Source organism: Podarcis vaucheri (genome assembly GCF_965113315.1).
Source record: "Podarcis vaucheri genome assembly, chromosome: 16".
Classification (NCBI taxonomy): Eukaryota; Metazoa; Chordata; class Lepidosauria; order Squamata; family Lacertidae; genus Podarcis; species Podarcis vaucheri.
The window spans coordinates 22163007-22186039 of record NC_138754.1 but is presented as its reverse complement, the minus strand read 5'-3'; the positions used below and the strand labels follow the sequence as shown (position 1 = coordinate 22186039).

At 47.1% G+C, this 23033-nt stretch overlaps 1 protein-coding gene across 1 annotated transcript; it reads right to left on the bottom strand.

Moving 5' to 3' along the window:
- Nucleotides 1-215: 215 nt before the first annotated feature.
- Nucleotides 216-22623, bottom strand: DDX54 (DEAD-box helicase 54). The gene is made up of 20 exons (XM_082202894.1): nucleotides 22458-22623; nucleotides 20994-21120; nucleotides 20044-20114; nucleotides 18282-18470; nucleotides 16826-16875; nucleotides 16010-16051; nucleotides 15524-15619; nucleotides 13473-13594; nucleotides 12239-12300; nucleotides 10749-10880; nucleotides 9709-9919; nucleotides 9192-9326; nucleotides 7661-7882; nucleotides 7454-7527; nucleotides 7091-7291; nucleotides 5834-5976; nucleotides 4482-4595; nucleotides 1855-1959; nucleotides 928-1025; nucleotides 216-562 (listed from the first exon to the last, which is right to left on the bottom strand). The coding sequence occupies exons 1-20, from the start codon at nucleotides 22533-22535 to the stop codon at nucleotides 321-323; spliced, it is 2514 nt and encodes an 837-aa protein (XP_082059020.1). The 5' UTR covers nucleotides 22536-22623; the 3' UTR covers nucleotides 216-320.
- Between the last annotated feature and the right edge of the window lie 410 nt (nucleotides 22624-23033).

Genomic DNA, 23033 nt, shown 5'->3' with positions numbered 1-23033 from the left:
ATTTTTCAGTGGTGATTTTTTTTTTGGGGGGGGCTCAGTAAATGATGGAGAACAGGTGAGGGTGGGGGGAGACCCTCAGGATAAATGTTCAGCCCAGATTCAAATTCAGAGCAGCAGCTGAGGGTACAGTAGAGGAAGGTTTGGGGGTGGAAGATGGCATCGATCCAAACCGATTAACAGAAAAGGTAGGAGGGAGAGAGGAACGCTCCTAGAAGCTTGGTAAAAGGGTGCTTTTAATCTTCCCCAGAGTTTACACAGCAAATAAATGACGGTTGTTGGCGGAGCTCTCGGAAGCCAGCTCGCACCGGCTTTGCCCCCGCCTACATCCTCTTCCGCATCTTGCCCTTCTTGGCTGCCCCTCGCCCAAAGGCCGTCTGGCGCATCTCTTGCACCCTCTGCCGGTTGCGCGACTTCAGGCGCTTCAAGCTGCCGCTCTGCAGGAAGCGCAGTTTGGCTGCCTTCTTCCGTTGCCTCAAGATCTGCTGCTTGGTTTTCAGCTCGGAGCGGACCTTCCCCTGCTGGGGGCCGCGGCTGCCATGGGAAGATGGGGCAGGGTGGGCACCTTCAGAAGAAATCACAAGTGTGTGCATTATTATTGCATTGAAGTATTATTATTATTAATTATTATTATTATTATTATTATGTCCACAAGCTGCTGTTAGGATTCCCAGAACGCTTGAAAGCTTGAAGAACTACCCTGCCTCAAACATGTTTCTCCATATGCCAACACGATGACCTTTCCCACGAGCAAAATGTTTTGACTTCTACCTTAAAAGATGGACCTATTTTCCACCTCCTGCCAAAAGTGAATGAAATACCGTCCATAATGTCTTTTCTTTAGGGATGCTGAAATAGACTCTTAAGTTGTAAGAGGGAGCCAGGGGAAATCACTCCTATACCATGTCCCCTCCCTGGGAACACACTCACCCCTGCCTCTCCGCTTCTTCCCAGCTCTGCGCTCTCCTTCCCGATCTGAGTCCGAATCCTGATCATCGATCTTGTTCTTCTTTTTCCATTTGTCGTAGCTGGGGTACGCGAGGTCAGGAAACCACACCATCAATACTCTTTCCAAGCAGCGTGCCAATATAGACCATAGGCGGCTTGCTCCCCAGACACCCTTTCTCCCCAACATCATCAAAAGAGTAGATGGCTTCCCAGTGGATGCTTGAGGAGCTTGAGAGGGCAGCAACTCTTTAGCAAGTCTTGTGGGGAACTGCTGCCTCTGCCAAACTTCTTTTGACATTAAGAAGCTTGTCCTCTCGTTCAACTGAAATCTACCCTGCTATAATCTAGTACAGTGGTACCTCGGTTTAAGTACTTAATTCGTTCCAGAGGTCCGTTCTTAACCTGAAACTGTTCTTAACCTGAAGGACCACTTTAGCTAATGGGGCCTCCCGCTGCTGCTGCGCAGCCGGAGCACGATTTCTGTTCTCATCCTGAAGCAAAGTTCTTAACCTGAAGCACTATTTCTGGGTTAGCGAAGTCTGTAACCTGAAGCATATGTAACCTGAGGTACCACTGTACAGAACAAGCCATTGCCCTCTTTGATATGGCAGTGCTTCGGCTTCCGAAGAATAATAATATCGCCTCCTGTCCTCAATAATCTATTCTCCGGGCTCATTTCCTCTATCCCCAAACCAACAGCTACGTGGCCCCTATCTGTTTGCCCTCTCCACCCTTCTGTACGATACAGGAATGCTATAGGAAGCTGCCTTATACTGATTTGGGCCATTGGTCCCTCTAGCTCAGTGTTGTCTTCACTGACTGGCAGCAGCTGCCCAGGATTTCAGACGGGGATGGACCTGGCATCTACTGAATGCTCTACCATGGAGCCATTTGCAGCTGGAAGGATACAGGTTGCCTTTGTAGGAGCTGCTGATGTAGGCACCACTTTCCGTTCGGATCTTCTTCTTATTCTCCTGGCCCGTCTGCCCCACAAACCTCTTCCTTTTCCGATCCCTGGAGAAGAGAGAGACACAAACACAAATACAGTGGTGCCTCGGGTTAAGAACTTAATTCGTTCTGGAGGTCCGTTCTTAACCTGAAACTGTTCTTAACCTGAGGTACCACTTTAGCTAATGGGGCCTCCTGCTGCCGCTGCACGATTTCTGTTCTCATCCTGGAGCAAAGTTCTTAACCTGAGGTACTATTTCTGGGTTAGCGGCATCTGTAACCTGAAGTGTCTGTAACCCGAGGTACCACTGTAGAGCAAACGCTCTCCCCAAGGAGGTTCGGCTGGCACCTTCATTATATACTTTTAGGCGCCAGGCGAAAACATTCCTCTTCAAGCAGGCCTTTGGCCAATTGACATCTGATGCCCTTTAAATGTGTGTGGGGGGGGGACTGTTGGGGGCTTGGAGCAGGTTTTATTGGATTGTGTGTTTTGTTGTTGTTCTTGTTTTGATTATGTATTTTGTGTTGTGAGCCACCCCGAGATCTGCGGATGAACGGCGGTATAAAGATTTAATTAAAAAAAATGACCACCACCTGTTGGTTGAACTGATGGAAAGTCTTTTAGGGCAGGAACAGTTAGGCCTGGTGCTCCCTCAAGATGTCGCTGGGACTCCAACTCCCAGCAGGCTCAGCGGGCATTGGGAGGGCAATCATAGCTGTCAACTTTTCCCTTTTCCTGCGAGGAATCCTATTTGGAATAAGGGAATTTCTCTTAAAAAAAGGAAAACGTTGACAGCTATGAGGGCAATTGCAACATCTGAAGGGTCTCCCCAACCCTTGCTTTCGGGTCCCACCCCTGTCATTCAAAGGAGTGAACTTTGGAACTGCTCACCCCTTTGAAACAAGAATTGCAAATTTTAAAAAAAGGAAATTTTTAAAAGAAAATATCTATCTATGAATAATACTAAGAAAAAAGAAGAAGCCACCATCAGTTTGCATTATGGATACACTAACTATCAGTTGATGTGCATCTTAAGATAGGCCCCATTCATGCCATACATTGAAAGCGGTGCAATACCACTCTAAACAGTCATGGCTTCCCCTCAAAAGAATGATGGGAGCTGTTTGTTCAGGGTGCCGAGATTGCTTAGGCTGTCACAATCCTGGCTACAAACGCAAAATGGCACACAAGCAGCTTCAGAGCAACCTAGCAAAGGCTGACTGGAAACCTAGGCTAATGTTTTATGTATCAACAGATGGCCTTGTGTGTTTCCCCCCCAACAGCCCACCAAATTTATTATTAGTAGCTCATTGTGGGAAGTATAAGACGATGTTTGTTGTTAATCAAGCTTTCACTGAAGTAATAGGTTACCGTTAAAGGTTATCCGCCCATGCCAAACCTTGGAAACCTAATGATGATAAACGATAAAACCATTCAAGGTCATTTGAGAATAGTGGTGATTGTGCGCACATTGTGATGTTCTTGCTGCTAAATAGCACCGACTTCACTGTAGAGATTACCAAATGAGATCTGAGACAAGGTGCATTGTGGGGGTTCTCCTGCAGCCAGCCAGGCCCTTATCCAGAATACTCCATTACATACATACACACACATTAAAAACCCTGTTTTTCTCCCCCTACCCTCCGAACAGCCAGATGTTTTCCATAAGCAAGTGGAGTCCCTCAAGTAAGCTGTTTTGTCAGGATTTCCCCCAGCTAAAAATCTTATTTCTGAAAATCTTCGAAACCTGCCGATACCACCCAGATGGTGCTATTTGGGCTACATAATGATCTTATGTAGAATAAGCTCGCTGTGCAGCACAGCTCCTACTCCAAGCTGTTTGGTGCCCAAAGTCCCATTTGAAAATCTATGGAACTGTTGTGGGCACCACAAAATACCCCTTTCATGGCACAGAAACTGGAAGTGCTCAGAATCGCCACCACTCTCCTCCCCACAAATAGGCAGAATACCTACATCTCTCCCCACCTCCTCAAGAGCTAGTATGGTGGAGTGGTTAGTGTGTCGGACTAGGACCCTGGGAGAGCAGGGTTCGAATCCCCACTCAGGCTCACTGGGCGACCTTGGGCCTGTCATCTCTCAGCCTAACCTACCTCACAGAGACGTCGTTGTGAGGATAAAATGGGGGGGGGGAAGTATGTAGGCTACTTTGAGCTCCCCGGAGGAAAGGTGGAATATAAATGAAATAAATAAAAAAGGTAAGACTAAAAAAACCCCCAAACAAACAGGCAAACCTCCATAACCAACCCCTGCACAACCACATTCAATGTGGGAGGGGGAGGCATCAAATATGTGTGTTTGAAGGGATGAAGGAATGTTTCTAGAACGTTCTAGAATGACTGATTTGGTTTTCAGTTGTGGGTGCATTTTCCACCCCGGGCTTCTGGGGGCAGGGGGTGGAGAGACATAAATTCACCATGCACAAATTCAGCCCATCAAATATCAATTATTAGGAGCCTTCCGTTGACGAGAAAGGCTTTTGAACGGTTACATTTCTGCCGCCCTGCCCCACTTACAAAAACAAAACAGAACAGCCACGCAAACCCCTTTGATTATGAGCCCTACTCACCATTTCAAGAGCTGCTTGCTGTTGCTCATGTTCCGATTCTCGTCGCCCATCAGGTCAAGGACGGCTCCGGAAGCCTGTTGCTCGAACGCCGTGCCTTCCCCACCGACGCACAACCTGGGCATTGAGAGGTGAAGGTCAGGAAGAAAAGCCACCAGCTGTACCCCGGGTCAAACCGCTCGCCCGTTCGCCTTAAAGCTGTCTGCTCCGACTGCCAGGGGCTCTCTAGGGTCCCAGATGGAGACAGGTCTCTCCCCATCACCTGGACCCTTTTAACGGGAGAGGGCAGGGGTCGAACCTAGGACTTTCTGCAGCCGAAGAAGGTCTTCTGCTTGGGAGAAGAGCCGCAACTCTGCAGCAGAACACCTGCTTTGAATGCAGAAGGCCAGAGGTTCAATCCTTGGCACCTCCAGGCAAGGACAGGGAAAGGCTCCCCTGTCTGAAACCTTGGGCAGCTGCTCCCAGTCTGTGTAGACAATACCAAGCTCAGTACAGAGAGACAGCATCCTGTGAGAACACAAGCAGAGCAGAGCCCTGCAGGATCAGGCCAATAGACCATCTAGTCCAGCATCCTGTTCCCATAGCAGCCAAGCCAGATGCCCAAATAGGAATCTTGACCCCGGGACAAGAGAGGAGGAGGAACATGTTGCTCTATCCCCTTTCTGCACGCTATGCATAATTTGTATTCTTTCGCCTCTTAACTCTCCCGCTCTCTAACCTAAAAATCCTGCCCTATGTTCTCATGCTTTACCACTGAGCTAGGACCCTTCGGACTGGAAGCTACGCTAGCAGCCAAAATTGAGGAAACCTCTTGGGGAAAGTGTATTTCTGAGGTTTGATGGCTCATAACACCACTTTTTCCTATTCTGAGTAACACCATAAAATTATATATCAATTAAAAGATAATTTAATGAAGAATGTAATGCAACGAAGTTAAATAAACCTTGTGGAGCGAAAAGTGTTAATGTATATAGAATTGTACATATGGTTGATTTGAATATGTTATTATTGATTATGTATACTCAATGTATCAGCCGCCGGGGGGGGGGGTTCACTGTTGGGTTTTGGTTGTTGGTAAAAAAATAAAGAAAGAAAAATAAATAAATGCAATGCAACAAAGTTTGTTCAATTATCTGTATTCTATCAAAAGTTATAGCCAAATAACCAGAAAAAGGAAGCACAACTTGCTTACGTTGATGATATGCAGGAGATTTCCTTCATTTGAATGTAGCCAGTGAGCACGGGTGTTTAGAGAGCCGATCAGGTGTTATGAGCCATCAAACCTCGGAAATACACTTTCCCCAAAAGGTTCCCACAATTTTGGCCGCTTGCGTTCTCCCACTGCTGCCACCTACCCTCGTTCGCTCTCAAAGTCCTTCGGCCGGTATGGGATGTAGAACTCTCCTTGCTGCTGCGTCGCCAGCCTCTGCTTCTTCCCACTGTCCTTTCCATCCAGGGGCTGCTTCCGCTTCCTTCCCACCACGCTGGAGAAAACATCCTGGGGTGCGTGTGAAAATGTTAAGAACGGTCAGCAACCCTCGATATTCAGGAAGTTCCACTGGGTTTGTGGTTCTCTGTGGTTCTGCGTTACTCCCAGGCAGCGAGCCATCGGGCCTGCGCTTTCCCCAAGCACACCACCAGGGGCGCCAACCATAGGGGACAAAGGGGCTTTGGCCCCCTCAATATTTTGGGACGGGTCCGAGCCCACCCCCCAATATTGAGGGGGCCGCCATCCCCCGTCTTCAACAGGCAAGTGCTCGCGTGCTGCACAGAAGGCAAACATCACCCTCTGCGCTCGAGAGGAACGCAAACACATCTCCCAGCAGCTTACAAAACTCTCCGGCTGCTACGAACATTGAGGACTAGAACCATGATGCTTCTTGATGGGCTGTACTGACCAATTAATGTTTAGACTCCCCTTGTCTCCTCTAAGGGGGGGGAATGGATTGTTTTGTCCTGTTAAAATTGTGTTAACAACAACAACAACAACCTTTAAAAATAATTTTCAAAAGTCAATGACAGGTGTAGTCTCTGATTTCCAACCACTGGAGGAGGTGGTGGTGGTGATGATGGTGGTGGGACTGTCACAATCTTAAAGTAGGTTTCAGACCCTCGCCATGGTCAGCAAATTAGCATTAAGGCTCAGAGGTTACGGGATCCAGATTTTCCTACTGTGAAATTTATTTAAACAATTGATATACTGCTTGACCACAAGCTCGGATCCTGGTGGATATAAGCCATGCATCCAAGCCTTGGGAGACCACTAACAGCAGCTCCCCCAATGACCTCCATGATCTGGCATGGATTTAAGGAATCTGAGGGTACCTCAGGTGTCCTGGACCAGAGTTGTTCAGGGCCTTGAAAAAGAATGCAAGAACCCTGAACCTGTCCCAGTAGCTTATGGGCAGCCAGTGCAAATTTTGGGGCACCAGAGTCATGTGCTGGCAATATGTCTGTCCACACTAGTAGTCCAGCGTTTTGCTCCAGTTGGAGCCTCCATAACAGGCATCCAAGGGTAGCCACAGACGTCCAAGGGTAGCAATGCAAGGATACGGGTTCCCCAGTCTGTCCTGAAGCCGAGAGGAAGCCCACCAGCCCCACCGCATCCCTACCTGAATGCGTTCCTCCTCTTCCTCTGGGTCTTGCTCTGCGGTCGCCGGCACAGCAAGACGTTGGACCTTCTCCGCCGCCAAGGAGAGCCTCTCCTGCTGCTTCCGCTGGTGGCGGTCAATGAGCTGGCGGTCCCGGTTACGTTTGGCCCGCATGACGTCGCTGGCCAGAGTCTTGTTGGTGGCATTGATTTCAAAGATGGTCTAGAAACAACAGCAGGGGAGGGGGGTGGTGACGTTCGTCAGGGCAAAGCAGAATCGAACCCTGCCCTGGCGCCGGCGTGCAGCTTCACCAGGCGCGTGCCAGGGCTCCCTTAATGCCAAGAGGCACGGGGTCTGCTGCTAGGGGTCCCTCGCGACACTCACCGCCTTGGAACGGTAACTTTTGATGCTGTCCACGAATTTCAGCCGCTCCATCTCTTCCCCCTCAAAGCGAAGACCTTCGGGGACACAAAGCAGGGAGGGGAAGGTTACCCCCGTGTGATGGAGCAGCAGCAGACTAGGAATGGGGCAACTCAGCCAGATGGGCAGGGTATCAATAATAAGATTATTATTTTTTAGTAAGCCACTCACTGAACAAGGGGTGGATGCCCAGCAGGCTGAAGTCCATTTCCTTGACCCTCTTAATGGACTCGGGCGACGGAGCAGGCCGCGACTTCAGGTACTGCTTCTGGGCATTGTCAGAGACTCGCCGGAGGCTCTGCAGTTCCAGCGAGCGCTCGTGGTCCGTCTGCAGCAGGCTCTCCTCGTCGTCAATGATGCTCTGGGGGACACGGCCAAAGATGCCGTCAGTGTCTGAAAGGGGGGAAAGAGAAGTAGTCAGGGAGCTGTTGCAGGGCCCCTGCCAGAGGAATGGGTGGCTATCATAGAAGGGCCTTCTTGGTGGTGGTACCACAGCTGTGGAATATGCTTTCCCCAGGTATTCACCTTGATATTGCTGGGGGGGGGGACACCTTTTTTTTCCTCCTTCCCAAAATTTTATGCATACATCCTGCTGATTTTGTGCAGCATGCAACCAAAAATGTAATGCGAGGGTATAATGAGGTCATTCATTGAGTGCAGGAGTCATAAAAAGGAAGAAAAAAATAGTGTATAAAATTGGGGGGGGGGAGGAGAAAGTGGCAAGACCAGCTCTGGTTGTGTTAGTTCCAGGCGAGGCTTTGGAGAGAGGAAAAGGTTCTCTCTTGCTTTCATAATACTAGAAACTCAGAGACTTCCAACAAATGTGGAAAGACAGGTAAACTTCTTCCTGCACAGCTAAAACTCTCTCCCAAAGTGATGGCCACCAACCTTTGAAAGAGCATTAGACCAATTTGTGGAGGAGAGAACTTTTGATGGCTACTAACCACGAAGGTTAAGGGCAGTAATGCTTCTGAATAGCAGTTGCTGGAACAGCGGCAGGGAAAGCGTTCTTGGATTCAGGTCCTGCTGCCTGCAGATTTTTTCCAGTCATCTGGGTGGCCACTGTGAGAACAGGATTCTGGACTAGATGGACCACCAACCTGATCCAGCAGGCTTTTGTAACCTTGGGACTAGGTTACATAGGGGGTCACCTCACCTCATATATCCATGCCCAGGAACTGCTTTCCTTAGATGGGGCATTGCTGAGTATCATATGCCCCAGTAGTGTGCCCAGTTTGTGTAAAAACCAGGCTTTTAGTGTTGCAGCTCCAGCCCTCTGGAATGAGCTTCCCACAGAAATTAAGAAGGCACCCAACATCACCATATTGAGGAGTCTACTGAAGACGTTTTTGTTTAAGAATATGACCTAGTCATTTATGAAATACTAACTAATTGCACAGCTGTAAGGATGGTTCTGCTGTTTTTAGAATTTGTAGAAGCACTTTCAATTGTGAGAATTTGCATTTTGTCTTCTTTTAACTGTGTTGTATACTGTTTTGATGGCCTCAGGGGATAAAGAGGTTTCTAAATTTGCAAAATGTAACAGAACAAAGGAATAAAACATGCAACACGTTGCATGATAGCCTTGTGAGCAACTGCGGCAGCAACCTTTTTTGACCAATCTATTATACTTGCAATAAAGAAAAATCAATTCCCAAGAGCAGGCCTGCTAATTATTGCCACCTAACGAGGGCAGACCTACCTGTGGGCTTCTCGTGAGGGTTGGCAAGGATGAGGGGCCGGCCTAGGAAGAGGTGCAAGTCAAAAACATAGGGGGTCTCATCCGGCGCCACCAGGGAGTAAGCCGTACCACTTCTCCCCGCCCGGGCCACTCTGCCTGGAGAAAGCAAAACAGAGAAGAGAAATGTTGGATGGCGCAAAAGGTTTGTTTAATCTGTCTTCTAAGTTTGAATCTCCAACCACTGTTGTAAAAAAGAGTGACCATTTGGGCAAAGATGAACAGCTACAGAGCACCATGTGTTGCAGTCAAAGGGTTCCAGTCCCTATGCAGTTTGACAGGTGCTTCCAGTTCCTGCTTGACAGTAGCCAATGAGGGGAGGAACACTCATAAAACGCCATGCAAAGTGTATGCTTTACTGCCCAAGCTGTTGTTCGTCCCACCTCTGCACCCAGACCCTTAAGATGGTGGCCTTGATGAACCGACTTAAGGCAGCTTTCACAAGTTAAGCTGCACAAGGTGCCGGACCTCAAGAACTCACCGACACGGTGCAGGAAGAGCTTGGCCTTGGCCGGGAAGCTGTAGTTGATGACGTTGTCCAGGAGAGGGATGTCGATGCCCCGGGCGGCCAAGTCGGTGACGATCAGCACTGAGCATTTGCCATGGATGAACTTGCCCACGTTGATCTTCCGGGCCGTCTGGTCCAGGGAGCTGTAGACATGCGTGCAGTTCACACCCTGGGCTGTCAACAGCTGCAGGAGCATCAGTGAGGGGAAGCAAACTGAAGGTCAGTAAGTAAGGAGAAATCAAAAGTATCACTCGAGTTCCCCAGGTGTCCATGGGGTACAGAATGGGACTGAAATTGGGAATGGCGCTTTCAAACTTCTTTACCCTTTTCTTTAAACACCCGGCAAGTTTCTAGTCCTCATCGTTTTGAAGAAAAATCATTTTGCTGCCATGATGCTTTTATTGTAAATGTCTGTATTTTTAATAGATATTTTGCATGTACATACAATAAGCCTGCAACTTAGGCAGGGGCTATGTTTTGGGGACTGCGCCTAAAGCCAAAATCGTGTGCAGTCAAAACACCTTGGTTTCAATGATGGGTGAGGATTGCCAAAGTCATTTTCCCTGAAACTCTATCCCTTTTCTATTCTTTCCTTTTTTTTGCCATGTGCCTAAAGCGCATGTGTGTAAGTTGTGGGCCTATTGTGTGTATATAAAGAGACAGATAGTTTTAATTTTATTAGTGTTTAATAACTTTTCAATGACTCCCCCCCTATTTTATCTGTAAGCCGCCTAGAGTCTGGGGGAAAAGGCGGGAGACAACAACAACAACCACAACCACAACCCGTTCCTGTCCTGTGTGGACAATCCAACTTTTAAAGGAAACCTTAAAAACATAACCATCAAATAGGACGGGGGTTAAGTGTAGACTCAGCCCCATGTTAGTCCTGTTTATTAGAGGATAATATGGCCACCGACCTGAAATCATTAGTAAGGATCTTGCCGACAGCAGAAAAATTGTATGAATTGCCATGTGAATGCCGCCTATGACACAATACTCAACAAGCCGCATACCTCTTTCAGGTATTCTGTATGATGTTTCGTGGCCACAAAGACAATCGTCTGGTCCTGCGGTCTTACGACCGTCCTCAGCAGGTACAGCAGGAGGGCTGGCTTGTCATCAGCACGCACGTGATAGAAAGACAGCTGTGAGGATGATTAGGTGTTTAATTGTCAGTGTTGGTGCCTGCTGAGTTTTCTCCCAGCTGGGAAGGGTCTAGCTCAGTCTTTGCCAATCTGACACCCTCCCCACAATAAGACATTTTTGACAACAGGAGGGTGACAGATTGGCTGAACCAGGGCTCCCCCCCCCCACAGCCAGAACTCACCGAAACTCAGTTCCAGGATCATTGCCATGATAAGAGGACAAGGGAGGCATTCATGGTGAGCCTCTTTTTCTAGAAAAAATGCCCTGAGACTAACCACTCAAAGTCAACCTAATCTGGTATAGGGCAGCTTTTTATGCCTCCTTGAAGCTTAGGATATACAGTGGTACCTCGGGTTAAGTACCTACTTAATTCGTTCCAGATGTCTATTCTTAACCTGAAACTGTTCTTAACCTGAAGCACCACTTTAGCTAATGGGGCCTCCTGCTGCCGCCACGCCGCCGGAGCACAATTTCTGTTCTCATCCTGAAGTAAAGTTCTTAACCCGAGGTAATATTTCTGGGTTCGCGGAGTCTGTAACCTGAAGCGTATGTAACCTGAAGCGTATGTAACCCGAGGGAGCACTGTAGCTAGATACATACACATGGGCTGCTGCCCCTGCTCACCAACCCCTACCACAGCGGCCAACGTTTCCCTTTTTTAAAGGGAAATTCCCTTATTCCAAATAGGATTCCTCACAAGAAAAGGGAAAAGTTGACAACTATGACCCCCACTTACACCCTGCTTCCAGCCTCCCACCCTGCTCCATTACATTCCCCCCAAACCTACCATCTCCTCACAGCTACTTCAAGCCCCTGTATTATCTTCTGTGCTCCTCCATCCCTGCTTTATTCAGACCTCCACTGTTGTTTAAAGCCGCCATTTTAAAACCTCATTTGTTCCCTACACACACACGCAAACCCCAAACTTAAGGATGAAAACTGGCATTTTGTACAAGTGCCAAATAATGTTCAAGCTGCCAAAAAGAATAATAACGATCCGTCAGTACGGCAAAGCCTGCATTTTTGGAACTCCCTGCCCATTGATACTGGGCAGACGCACAAAAGTATAGCTTCCTCTCTATCCTCCATTCAGGCAAGGGAGGAGCAATATTAAGGGCACACTCCAGCCAAGCAAATAATACCCGAGAGAGCTCTCAAGGTGGTCACTGAGGCAGAGGTTCCCCACCCATGAGTTAGCACAACTGCCAAGCTGGCTCAAGCAGACTAGAGGAGCAGCAACAGGGAAGCCATACGAACGGCCACGTCTGCCCCGCTCCCCAATTTCGGCAGATTCCAATGCCAAACTCCTCCCCTTCCCCAAACTGCCCCTTCCAAGATAACCATACTTCCTGCTTACCTTGAGCTGCTCACTCAGCTTGGATTCCACATCCAGTCGGATCAACACCGGCTCTGTAAGACCTGTAGACAGGAAGTTTGGGCAGAGGGGAGAGAATATGAAGCTACAGCTCGCTCTGGATTTTCCAGATGCTCTCAGCAGGGTGGATTTGATTTAAATCAAATCAATTTACACCACTATTTAAATCACAAGTCAGTAAGACTCGATTTAAATCATATATTTTTTACAGAAAGACTCATTCTTGCTGGTATAATCTTAATATTTACAACCAGATGAAGGTTTCATTTTTGGAATAATAAGTTTTCAGAGTAGTTTTTACAGTTATATCAGAAATTACTGATTGGTTATACTATTAGAGATACATAGACTGATAATTACGAAATTATTGTGAGGTTTAATAAGTTAACTGTTTATATTAGGACAACTTTTCTGCTGTACTTTATTGGAAGGAGAAAAATAATCATTTCCTTAATAACAATTAAAAAAATTATTTAACTAAAACAATAACATTAGAGCATATGTATCCATGTTTGTTAACTGATGTAGTTAAACCTTTTTAAAACAACAACAACACCAGACTGAGTTTTAGCACACATGAAAAACTTAAAACCAACCCTTGTATCCTGATGAACAGCCTTTGGACAATATTCATTTTTTTATTGTTTTAAAATATTTTTATTAAAAGAAAAAAGGAAAAAAAATGAATATAGCCTATGGACTATAATGCAACTTAAATAGAAAACTATCTTTAGAAAGATTTTTCCTCCAAAAGCATTTTTTTAAAAAAATTCAATTTAAATAAAAAAAATCTGATTCAAATAAAAAAGAATCTGATTCAAATAAAAAAGAATCTGATTCAAATAAAAAAGAATCTGATTCAAATAAAAAAGAATCTGATTCAAATAAAAAAGAATCTGATTATGATGATGATGATTGAGTTTTATCCACCCTGGCTACATCTCACTGGAATGAGGATAAAGGTATTTTCCAGATGCTCTCAGCAATCTAGATCAATGGGACCAGGGGATTTATTTAAAAGGACTCTCCGGCCACTAAAAACAGTCATGAATCCCAGGAAATGCTGTTTGTGAAGGGTGCTAAGAGACCTCCCTATTCCCGTCACAGAGCTACGGTTTCCAGAGTGGTTTCATGGGCAATCCCCCTCTCTGGGGAACTGTGAGATTGGGCCTCCGGTACGCAAATGCGGCACCCAATACCAGCTCCGTCTCCTTACCAGCTCGAGCAAACTCCACGAGAAGTTTTGGCAGGGTGGCAGAGAAGAGAACGGTCTGGCGGTTCTCAGGCAGCCTCGAGATGATCTCCTGCAGCTGCTCTGCAAAGCCCATCTCAAAGAGCCTGGGAAGGTAAGCGGGAAAAGGCGTTTTGAGGAGACACAGAAAGCAAACAGGAGAAGAACAAACGGCAGGGCAGAGGATCTGAAAAAATATGCAACAAGATTCAGCCAAGCAAATGCCTGGCTTACAGACATGGTACAGCCCTGTCCATGCATGTGGTACAGTCCCCTCCCCAGGACTGTAGCACTTCAGAGCACCCACAGGGAATCCTTTAAAAAAAAAAAAATCGAAGTGTTCTTCTGTTACCTATTTTGGAAAGTTGTTTGCTGTGTGTTTATTGATCAAAGTATTTCTACATCTTCCACTCACAAACCACCAGGGCAGTTTATAGCAACATTAAAACAGATTTATTTTTTGCTTTCTTAGAATTCCAGAGTGGCGCTACCCTGGAAGAAGATTCTGGTTTCCAATACGGTTCGTTCTTAACCTGAAACTGTTCTTAACCTGAGGTACCACTTTAGCTAATGGGGCCTCCTGTTGCTGCCGTGCCGCTGGAGCACAGTTTCTGTTCTCATCCTGAAGCAAAGTTCTTAACCCGATGTACTATTTCTGGGTTAGCGGAGTCTGTAACCTGAAGCGTCTGTAACCCGAGGTACCACTGTACAAAGATGGTTGAAGAACAGGGAAAGGGTCGGGATGAGAAGCTATAAGAATATCTTGCAAACCAAAGTTTCATTTTTAAAAAGCTACACACTACGGAAGGAATTCCACGGCAACAGATATATCTCACAAAGACAAAAGGTACTTCATTAAAAAGAAAACCTATGTAGTTTTAAAGGGTAAAAAGTAAAGGTAAAGGTAAAGGTACTCCTGACCATTAGGTCCAGTAGTGGATGACTCTGAGGTTGCGGCGCTCATCTTGCTCTATAGGCCGAGGGAGCCGGCATTTGTCTGCGGACAGCTTCCAGGTCATGTGGCCAGCATGACTAAGATGCTTCTGGCGAACCAGAGCAGCGCACAGAAACGCCGTTTACCTTCCTGCTGGAGTGGTGCCTATTTATCTACTTGCACTTTGACATGCTTTTGAACTGCTAGGTTGGCAGGGACCAAGCAACGGGAGCTCACCCCGTCGCAGGGATTCGAACCGCTAACCTTCTGATTGGCAAGTCCTAGGCTCTGTGGTTTAGACCAAGCACCCCAGTTTTAAAGGGTAGCCTTCATCAAATCTACAGATATTTTGGACTACAAGTCCCATCAACCCCAGCCAGCTAATCTTGGAATTTGGATTGTTTTGGCTCAGAAGTTCCTTTTCCACACATGGGGTACACACACCACCAAGAATTCACAACTGAAAAAAGCCAAAACTGTCCACAAAAACACAGGTGTCACCAGGCTTCTCTTCCCTAAATGGAAGAACCAAGCAACACCGCTCAGAGGCAGGACATCTGCTTTGCATCCAGAAGGTCCCAGGTTCAATCCCTGTCATCTCCAGGCAGGACTAGCAGAAATCATTCTCTGAAATTCTTGATAGCTCAGTTGGTAGAGCGTGAGACTCTTAATCCCAGGGCTGTAGGTTCGAGCCCCACATTGGGCAAAATGTTTCCAAGGGGTTGGGCTAGATGACCCTCGTGCTCCCTTCCAACTCTACAAATCCGGGAGAGCTGCTGCCAGTCAGTGTGGAGAATATTGAGCTAGATGGACCAGGAGGTGGACTCAGCATAAGGGAAGGGAAGTTCAGTGGTTAGAGCATCTGTCTTGCATGCAGAGGATCCCTAGTTCTATGCCCAATGGCATCTCCAGGTAAAACTGGGAAAGATTACCTGTCCAAAATCCTGGACAGCCGCTGCCAATCAGAGTAGACAATATTGACCTAGATGGATCGAAGGCCTGCCTCAGCAGAAGCTGGCTTCCTATGTTCCCGTTTCCGAATGTTGTGGCCCGATCTCCTGCCTGGGAAAATAGGCGCTCCCCCAAGTGGCCAGGAACTCACCTGTCTGCTTCATCAAAGACCACGTATTCCACACTCTGCAGCTTGAGTTTCATCTCTATGGCCACATGCATCAGCCGGCCAGGAGTTGCAATGATTCTGTGGGAGGCAAGCAAAGGACACAGTGGATGCAGGGCTTTCTTACAAGTTCAGAAAGAATACTGCATTGGACCTGTGCCAGCCCGGCAGATTGAAATGGGCTTATACAAAACTTGGTGATGGGAGAGGCATCAGGATGAACGCAAGGGGCACCCAGGAAGCCTGTTAAAACAAGCCCTTTGTTTCCTAGTCACCAGCTCACGTTTTTAGACTTACACAATGCTTTTTTTCTTTTAGAAAATGTTTAGGGGTACTCTCATTTTGACTCAAGAAAATCACCATTTTTATAATTCAAATCGGGGGAAATAAATACAGTAAATGGACAAAAGTACGAAGATTCGCAATATTTTTAGGGGTATGTGTCCCCCCAGAAAAAAACACTGGACTTACATATCAGGGTTTTCATGCAGAGCTGCAAACTGGTCTTCCATCCTGGAAGAGAGGAGGGGCAGAAGGCAAATATAGTTTTAGAGAAAGCAGGAAAACCTCCCCGCCCCCCTTTGTGCCTAACTTTGACTGCCACACTCGGATCTTACATCACGTCTTTTTTTAAAAAATATTTTTTTATTACATATAACAATAGGAATGTTAGAAAGGACAATGGCTTGCCTACTTAACATCATATGGTCCACAACTTCAGAAACAAAATGTTTTGCTTCAATGGCACTTTTAAGCACCAACGCTGGATATTTATTTTTATTTATTTAGATTTCCTAGTCAGCAATCAACTTTATGGAAGGCTCACTCCCTGGAAAGGCAGAGGGATGAGTTACAATGCTAAATCAGATGGACCTCAAGGCCACAGTCACACCATAAGTTTAAAGCATGTGATACTACTTTAAACAGTCATTACTCACCGCCCTCAAGGATTCTGGGAGTTGTAGTTTGCTCAGGCTGAGAGTCGTTAGGAAACCCTTATTCCCCCTCCCAGAGCTACAATTCCCAGAATGGTTTAACAATCCTTCTTCTCTGGGAACTGTAGCTCTGTGTAAGGGAATAGGGGACCTCTTAACTACTCAGCACCCATAACAAACTACAGTTCCCAGGATTCCTTGGGGGAAGCAGTGAATGTTTCAAGCGGCATTATAGCGCTTCAAACATATGTTGTGAATGTGGCCTTGGTTCTTCAACAATGTGATTTCCTGTGAGGCCTAAACATAGGGCAGGTCAAAAATCTTTGTGTGTGTTTTTTAATGTCAAACTTACTTGTCTCCTCCAAGGATCAGGGCTGTTTTCAGGCCTGTGTATCGGCCAAGCTGTAGTGGGAGTGGAGGAAGAGTGAAAAAAAACCCAGTCAAAAACTTGCATTTGGTCCCAATATATCCTTCCAGCTGTCTAATAACCAAAGGAAAGCCAGGGACTTGATGAGCCTCATGCTTGAAGAGGCCCACCTTCGCTTGACCCCAAGCCCTCTGAGGAATCCTGCTAAACTTGCAACAAAACAACAACCCCCAAAACCACCATTTAAAAGACCATAGATTGGCTTATTAGCCAAAGGTCTGGGAGAAGAGGAATGTTTTTGCCTGGTGCGTACCTTATATGTGGGAATTAACAAGTAAGGAATTGTGGGGGGGGGGGGGAATGGAATAAACAGTGGCGTAGCGTGGGGGGTGCAGGGGGGGCCAGCCGCACCGGGTGCAACATCTGGGGGTTAGGGTTAGGGGGCGCAAATCCACGGGTTAGGGGGCGCAAATTACTTGCCCTGCCCCGGGTACTGACAACCCACGCTACGCCACTGGGAATAAAGCACTGCCTAAATGCAGCTAGCACAAAGGCTTCTATGCGACCAAAACTATTTCTGCCACTCTTGAGTCCCATCTGAACCACATCAAGGCGAATAATATATTGACAAGATTCATATAACAATATCAAACTGTTTCAAAATTCATGAACAGAAGACATGTACCGTATTTTTCACTCTATAAGACACACTTTTCCCCTCCTAAAAAGTATGGGGAAATGTTTGTGTGTCTTAAGGAGCGAATGCAGGCTGTGCAGCTATCGCTAAAGCCAGGAGAGCAAGAGGGATCGGTGCCTAAATGCAGCTAGCACAAAGGCTTCTACGCGACCAAAACTGTTTCTGCCACTCTTGAGTCCCATCTGAACCACATCAGGGATAGCTGCGCAAAGCCTCTTCAGGGCAACGGGAGGAACGCTCCCCCTGCCCTGAAGAGGCTTGGCATGGCTATCCCAGAAGCCAGAACAGCAAGAGGGATCGCTGCTTTCGCTGCGCAGCGATCCCTCTTGCTGTTCTGACTTTGCTTTGCTGGAGAGGCGCTGCACAGCTTTCCCTCTCTGCACAGCGCCTCTTCAGTGCTGAAGAGGCACAGCGCCCCTTCAGCAAAGCGGGAGGAGAAATGGAGCCCCTTCCATTTCTCCTCCCACTTTGCTAGAGAGTTGCTGCGCAGAGAGGGAGTATTTTTTTTCTTGTTCTCCTCCTCTAAAACTAGGTAACTTTGCTAGAGAGTTGCTGCGCAGAGAGGGAGTATTTTTTTTCTTGTTCTCCTCCTCTAAAACTAGGTACGTCTTATGGTCGGGTATTTCATAGAGCGAAAAATATGGTAATATGTGCAGGGAGTCACAAAAAAGAAGAGTCAAGTAACTATTCCATTAGCAGAATGATTTAAAGACTCAGCCTTCCCTCCACCCATCTTTGGCTTACCTCCTTGGTGAACTTGAGGGTTTGCAAGGCAAGCTCTCTGGTGGGAGAGAGGATAAGAGCCCGTGCTCCCGTCTTGGCACTGTGCACCTTCAGCTTCTCAAACATGGGGATGAGGAAACAGGCCGTCTTTCCACTGCCCGTCCTCGCCATCGCCACCACATCCTTGCCGTCCAGGATCACGGGGATGGTCTGCAAAACAAAGCTGATTCAGAGTGGAGGCAGGGGAAATCAAACGACAGCAGCAAACCTGAAGTCAGGGACTGTGTGAACTGCAGCTTTCCAAGAGGATGAGGAATCTCCTCACAACTCTCAGAACCCTTAACTACAACGTCGAGTTAGGATGGGGCCTAGGAAACACACAACCAAGTTTACACGCAAAACGTCATGAAGTTAATGATGAAAAAAACAGCTTGATTCCCCCATATTGCAGATTTTGGGGTGAGGTGAGGGGAAGGAAGGAGAGAGAGAGAGAGAGAGAGAGAGAGAGAGAGAGAGAGAGAGAGAGATCTGAATAAAATTTCATAATATTTTAGAGGTGGAGAAAGCTTTTTTTTCTCCTGCGCCGTAGGATAGGACTCGCACCAATGAGTTCATGTAAGAAAGGAGATTCTGACTAATAATAATAATAATAATAATAATAATTTATTTATATCCCACCCTCCCCAGCCGAAGCCGGGCTCAGAGCAGCTAACAACAATAAAAGTAACACAGCATTCTAAAATCAATTCAGAATCAAATTAATGGCAACCATTGGGCTACAGTTCTGTGAGGATTACCAAAAGAGGGGGTCAGACTGTGCCTTGGCCAAAGGCCTGGTGGAACAGCTCTGTCTTGTAGGCCCTGCGGAAAGATGTCAAGTCCCGCAGGGCCCTAGTCTCTTGTGACAGAGCATTCCACCAGATCGGGGCCAAAGCTGAAAAAGCCCTGGCTCTGGTTGAGGCCAGCCTAACCTCCCTGTGGCCCGGGACCTCCAGGATATTTTTGTTTGAAGACTGTAAGGTCCTCTGTGGGACATACCAGGAGAGGCGGTCCCGTAGGTACGAGGGTCCTAGGCTGTATAGGGCTTTAAAGCTTAAACCTGATCCTGTACTCCACCGGGAGCCAGTGCAGCTGGTATAGCACTGGGTGAATGTGATCCTGCAGCGAGGACCCCATAAGGAGTCTCGCTGTGGCATTCTGCACCCGCTGGAGTTTCTGGGTCAGTCTCAAGGGCAGCCCCACGTAGAGTGAGTTACAATAATCCAGTCTGGAGGTGACCGTCGCGTGGATCACAGTGGCTAGGTCAGGGCGAGAGAGGTAAGGAGCCAACTGCTTAGCTTGGCGGAGGTGAAAAAATGCTGCCTTTGTTATAGCTGCAATCTGTGCCTCCATGGAAAGGGAGGTGTCAAATATTTATACCCCACCCATCTGGCTGGATTGCCCCTAAACATCACAAAGAACTTTCTGACACTAAGAGCTCTTTGACAGAGGAACAGCCTCCCTTGGAAAGTAGTGGACTCTCCTTCATTTTTAAACAGAGGTTGGATAGCCATTTTTCACAGATGCTTCAGTTGACATTCCTGCATTGTAGGGGGTTGGAAGCAGATGACCCTTGGGGACCTTTCATAAAATCGTAGAATTGTGGCGTTGGAAGGGACCCTGAGGGTCATCTAGTCCAACCCCCTGAACTGCACGAACAGAGTATTTCTAAAGCAAAAATGAAGAGACTGGCTTAGATGGACCCTTGATTTCTGATCCAGCATGGCATTTCCTGGGTCCTCACCTTCCTCTGGATGGGAGTTGGTATTTTGTACCCTTTCTTCATGATCCCTTTGAACACAGGGTAGCCCAGACCTAAGGGAGAAAACAGATAATTGAAATTCACCATTATTTTCAAATCTGGAGCGCAGGGCAGGGAGGACGCTGGACCAGATGGGCCTTTGGCCTGATCCAGAACCCTGCCGCCCACGACCCGTACAAAAACCTTATAATGCAATCCCATATCTGCATCTATAGCATGCCTTGCCAAGTAATACTTCTGAATATGGCTCACTGGAGGTCAACACGCCAAAAGAATTTGGTGTACACATTTGCCTCTGGCTTATGGGCATAGCCTTTGATCACTATCAGCAAAACCCCATAGAATAGGATGCTCCAATCATCAGGTGAGCACTGAGTGGATGATAATCAGCTACAGAGATTAGATATAGTGTATATTCAGTTTTTAAATGAACATTTTCAGCAGTGCCAAGAACTGCTTACCCAATTTCGGTGCATTTCAGCAAATGGTCTCTTATTCACTAGCACTGCCCCTCATTTGCCTTCTCTTTCAACAGCCCTCAAAGCACTATAATTATAATTAACAAAATTAATTAACATTAGCGTTGAGGCAAAATCCCTTCCTCACTACATCACCACAACTGCATTTGTTTTATTTTGAAATCTTTAAGATAATATTTTAGTTTTCCATTATGTTGCTTTGACTGTATATTTTATATTTGACTTTCTTAAGATTGTTTTATTTATGTTTTATTGATTTAATATGCTGTAAACCGCTTTGAGATTTTTCTTAAAAATATAAAGCAGCATAGAAATGAAATCAATAAATAGGCCAACCCACCTAGGAGAGTGGAGGGCACTTTGCTGTGGGCTGTCACAAACCTTGTTCTGGCCCCTGCTAGGGTACAAGAACAGCCGATTTGGTAACATTAAAAAAAGCTCTCCCTCACTCACCCATGGACTGAAAGCCCCCCGATTTCTTCTTTTTCTTGTTCTGGGCCCGAACCATTTCCTGGGTGTCTAGCTCGACATCAGAAGTGCAATCTGCTGCCGGAAAAGCTGGAACTGGCATCTCATAGTCCTTTGAACCACACCAAAAAAGAAAGAGTGTTTGAATACAGAGCAGCAACAAGAAGAACCAACCCCGAGTGGGCTATAACCCAGTGTTTTCTCCACCCTGTACAGTGGTACCTCGGGTTAAGAACTTAATTCGTTCTGGAGGTCCGTTCTTGACCTGAGGTACCACTTTAGCTAATGGAGCCTCCCGCTGCCACCGCCACCCGATTTCTGTTATCACCCTGAAGCAAAGTTCTTAACCCGAGGTACTATTTCTGGCAAACCTAGACAGCATCTTAAAAAGCAGAGACATCACCTTGCCAACAAAGGTCCGTATAGTTAAAGCTATGGTTTTCCCAGTAGTGATGCATGGAAGTGAGAGCTGGACCATAAAGAAGGCTGATCGCCAAAGAATTGATGCTTTTGAATTATGGTGCTGGAGGAGACTCTTGAGAGTCCAATGGACTGCAAGAAGATCAAACCTATCCATTCTGAAGGAAATCTGCCCTGAGTGCTCACTGGAAGGACAGATCATGAAGCTGAGACTCCAGTACTTTGGCCACCTCATGAGAAGAGAAGACTCCCTGGAAAAGACCCTGGTGTTGGGAAAGATGGAGGGCACAAGGAGAAGGGGACGAGAGAGGATGAGATGGTTGGATAGTGTTCTCGAAGCTACCAGCATGAGTCTGATCAAACTGCGGGAGGCAGTGGAAGACAGGAGTGCCTGGCGTGCTCTGGTCCAGGGGGTCACGAAGAGTCGGACACAAAGTGCAATCCGACTAAACGACAACAACAACTATTTCTGGATTAGTGGCATCTGTAACCTGAAGCGTCTGTAACCCGAGGTACCACTGTATTATCCTTACAACAACCCTGTGAGCTAGGTTAGGTTGAAGAACTGCTTTGTTTTGGGCAAAGGGTTGCTTTGCCATTTTGTTACCATTTATGTCCCAACTTCTCCTCCAAGAAAGGCTCTACCTCGCCCTCATTTCATCCTCACAACCCTGCGAGGCAGGCTAGGCTGAGTGGGGATTTGAACCCTGGCCTACCAGGTCCTAGTCCGACAAGCTACTACAGTGGTACCTCGGGTTACATACGCTTCAGGTTACAGACTCCGCTAACCCAGAAATAGTGCTTCAGGTGAAGAACTTTGCTTCAGGATGAGAACAGAAATCGTGCTCCGGCGGCAGCAGGAGGCCCCATTAGCTAAAGTGGTACCTCCGGTTAAGAACAGTTTCAGGTTAAGAACGGACCTCCAGAATGAATTAAGTTCTTAACCCGAGGTACCACTATACGGGCCCCAGGCTCCCGATCCTTGCCTTAAGCCCCGGCACCTGCGAATGGAGAGGGTCTCCCACTGACCTGCTGCTCGTCCAAGTCCCGATCCTTGCACCGCCGCTGCCTTTTCCTCCGCCGCCCCGTGGCCTGGGCAGGAGCCATGGGAGAAGCGCCGCCAACAACCTCCCGGCCGAAGAAGTCACTCCGGATCCAGGAAGGCAGAGAGCCACGTGCGTCGAATGGGCGGGGCCCCGGTGATCAGAGGCGGGACATGGATTAAGGCCCGCCTCTTCTCCCTAGCAAGCGCTCCAGGAGTGGCTGGCTTTTCTCTGCCACTCACTGCTGGGACGCCAGGTTCTTTAGAGATAAAAAGTTTAGATCAGCTGATCTCTTGTCTTGAGGAAGAACCTCCGGGTTCAGTTAGAGCGCCTCGTTTATTTGTTAGCTTTAAACGCAAGCATTTGATGAAATGGGCTTTGGCCCATGAAAGCTTTCGCCACAATCGTGTGTCAGGGCAGATCCACACTATATATAGAAAGTATATGGAAGATCCAGCGCACATTTAAAGTGCATGCCTTCCTTTATTATTATTATTTTAAAAAATAAATCAGAGAAGCGTAGTTTTCCGCACACGGATCTACAATCTCCAAAATACATTCA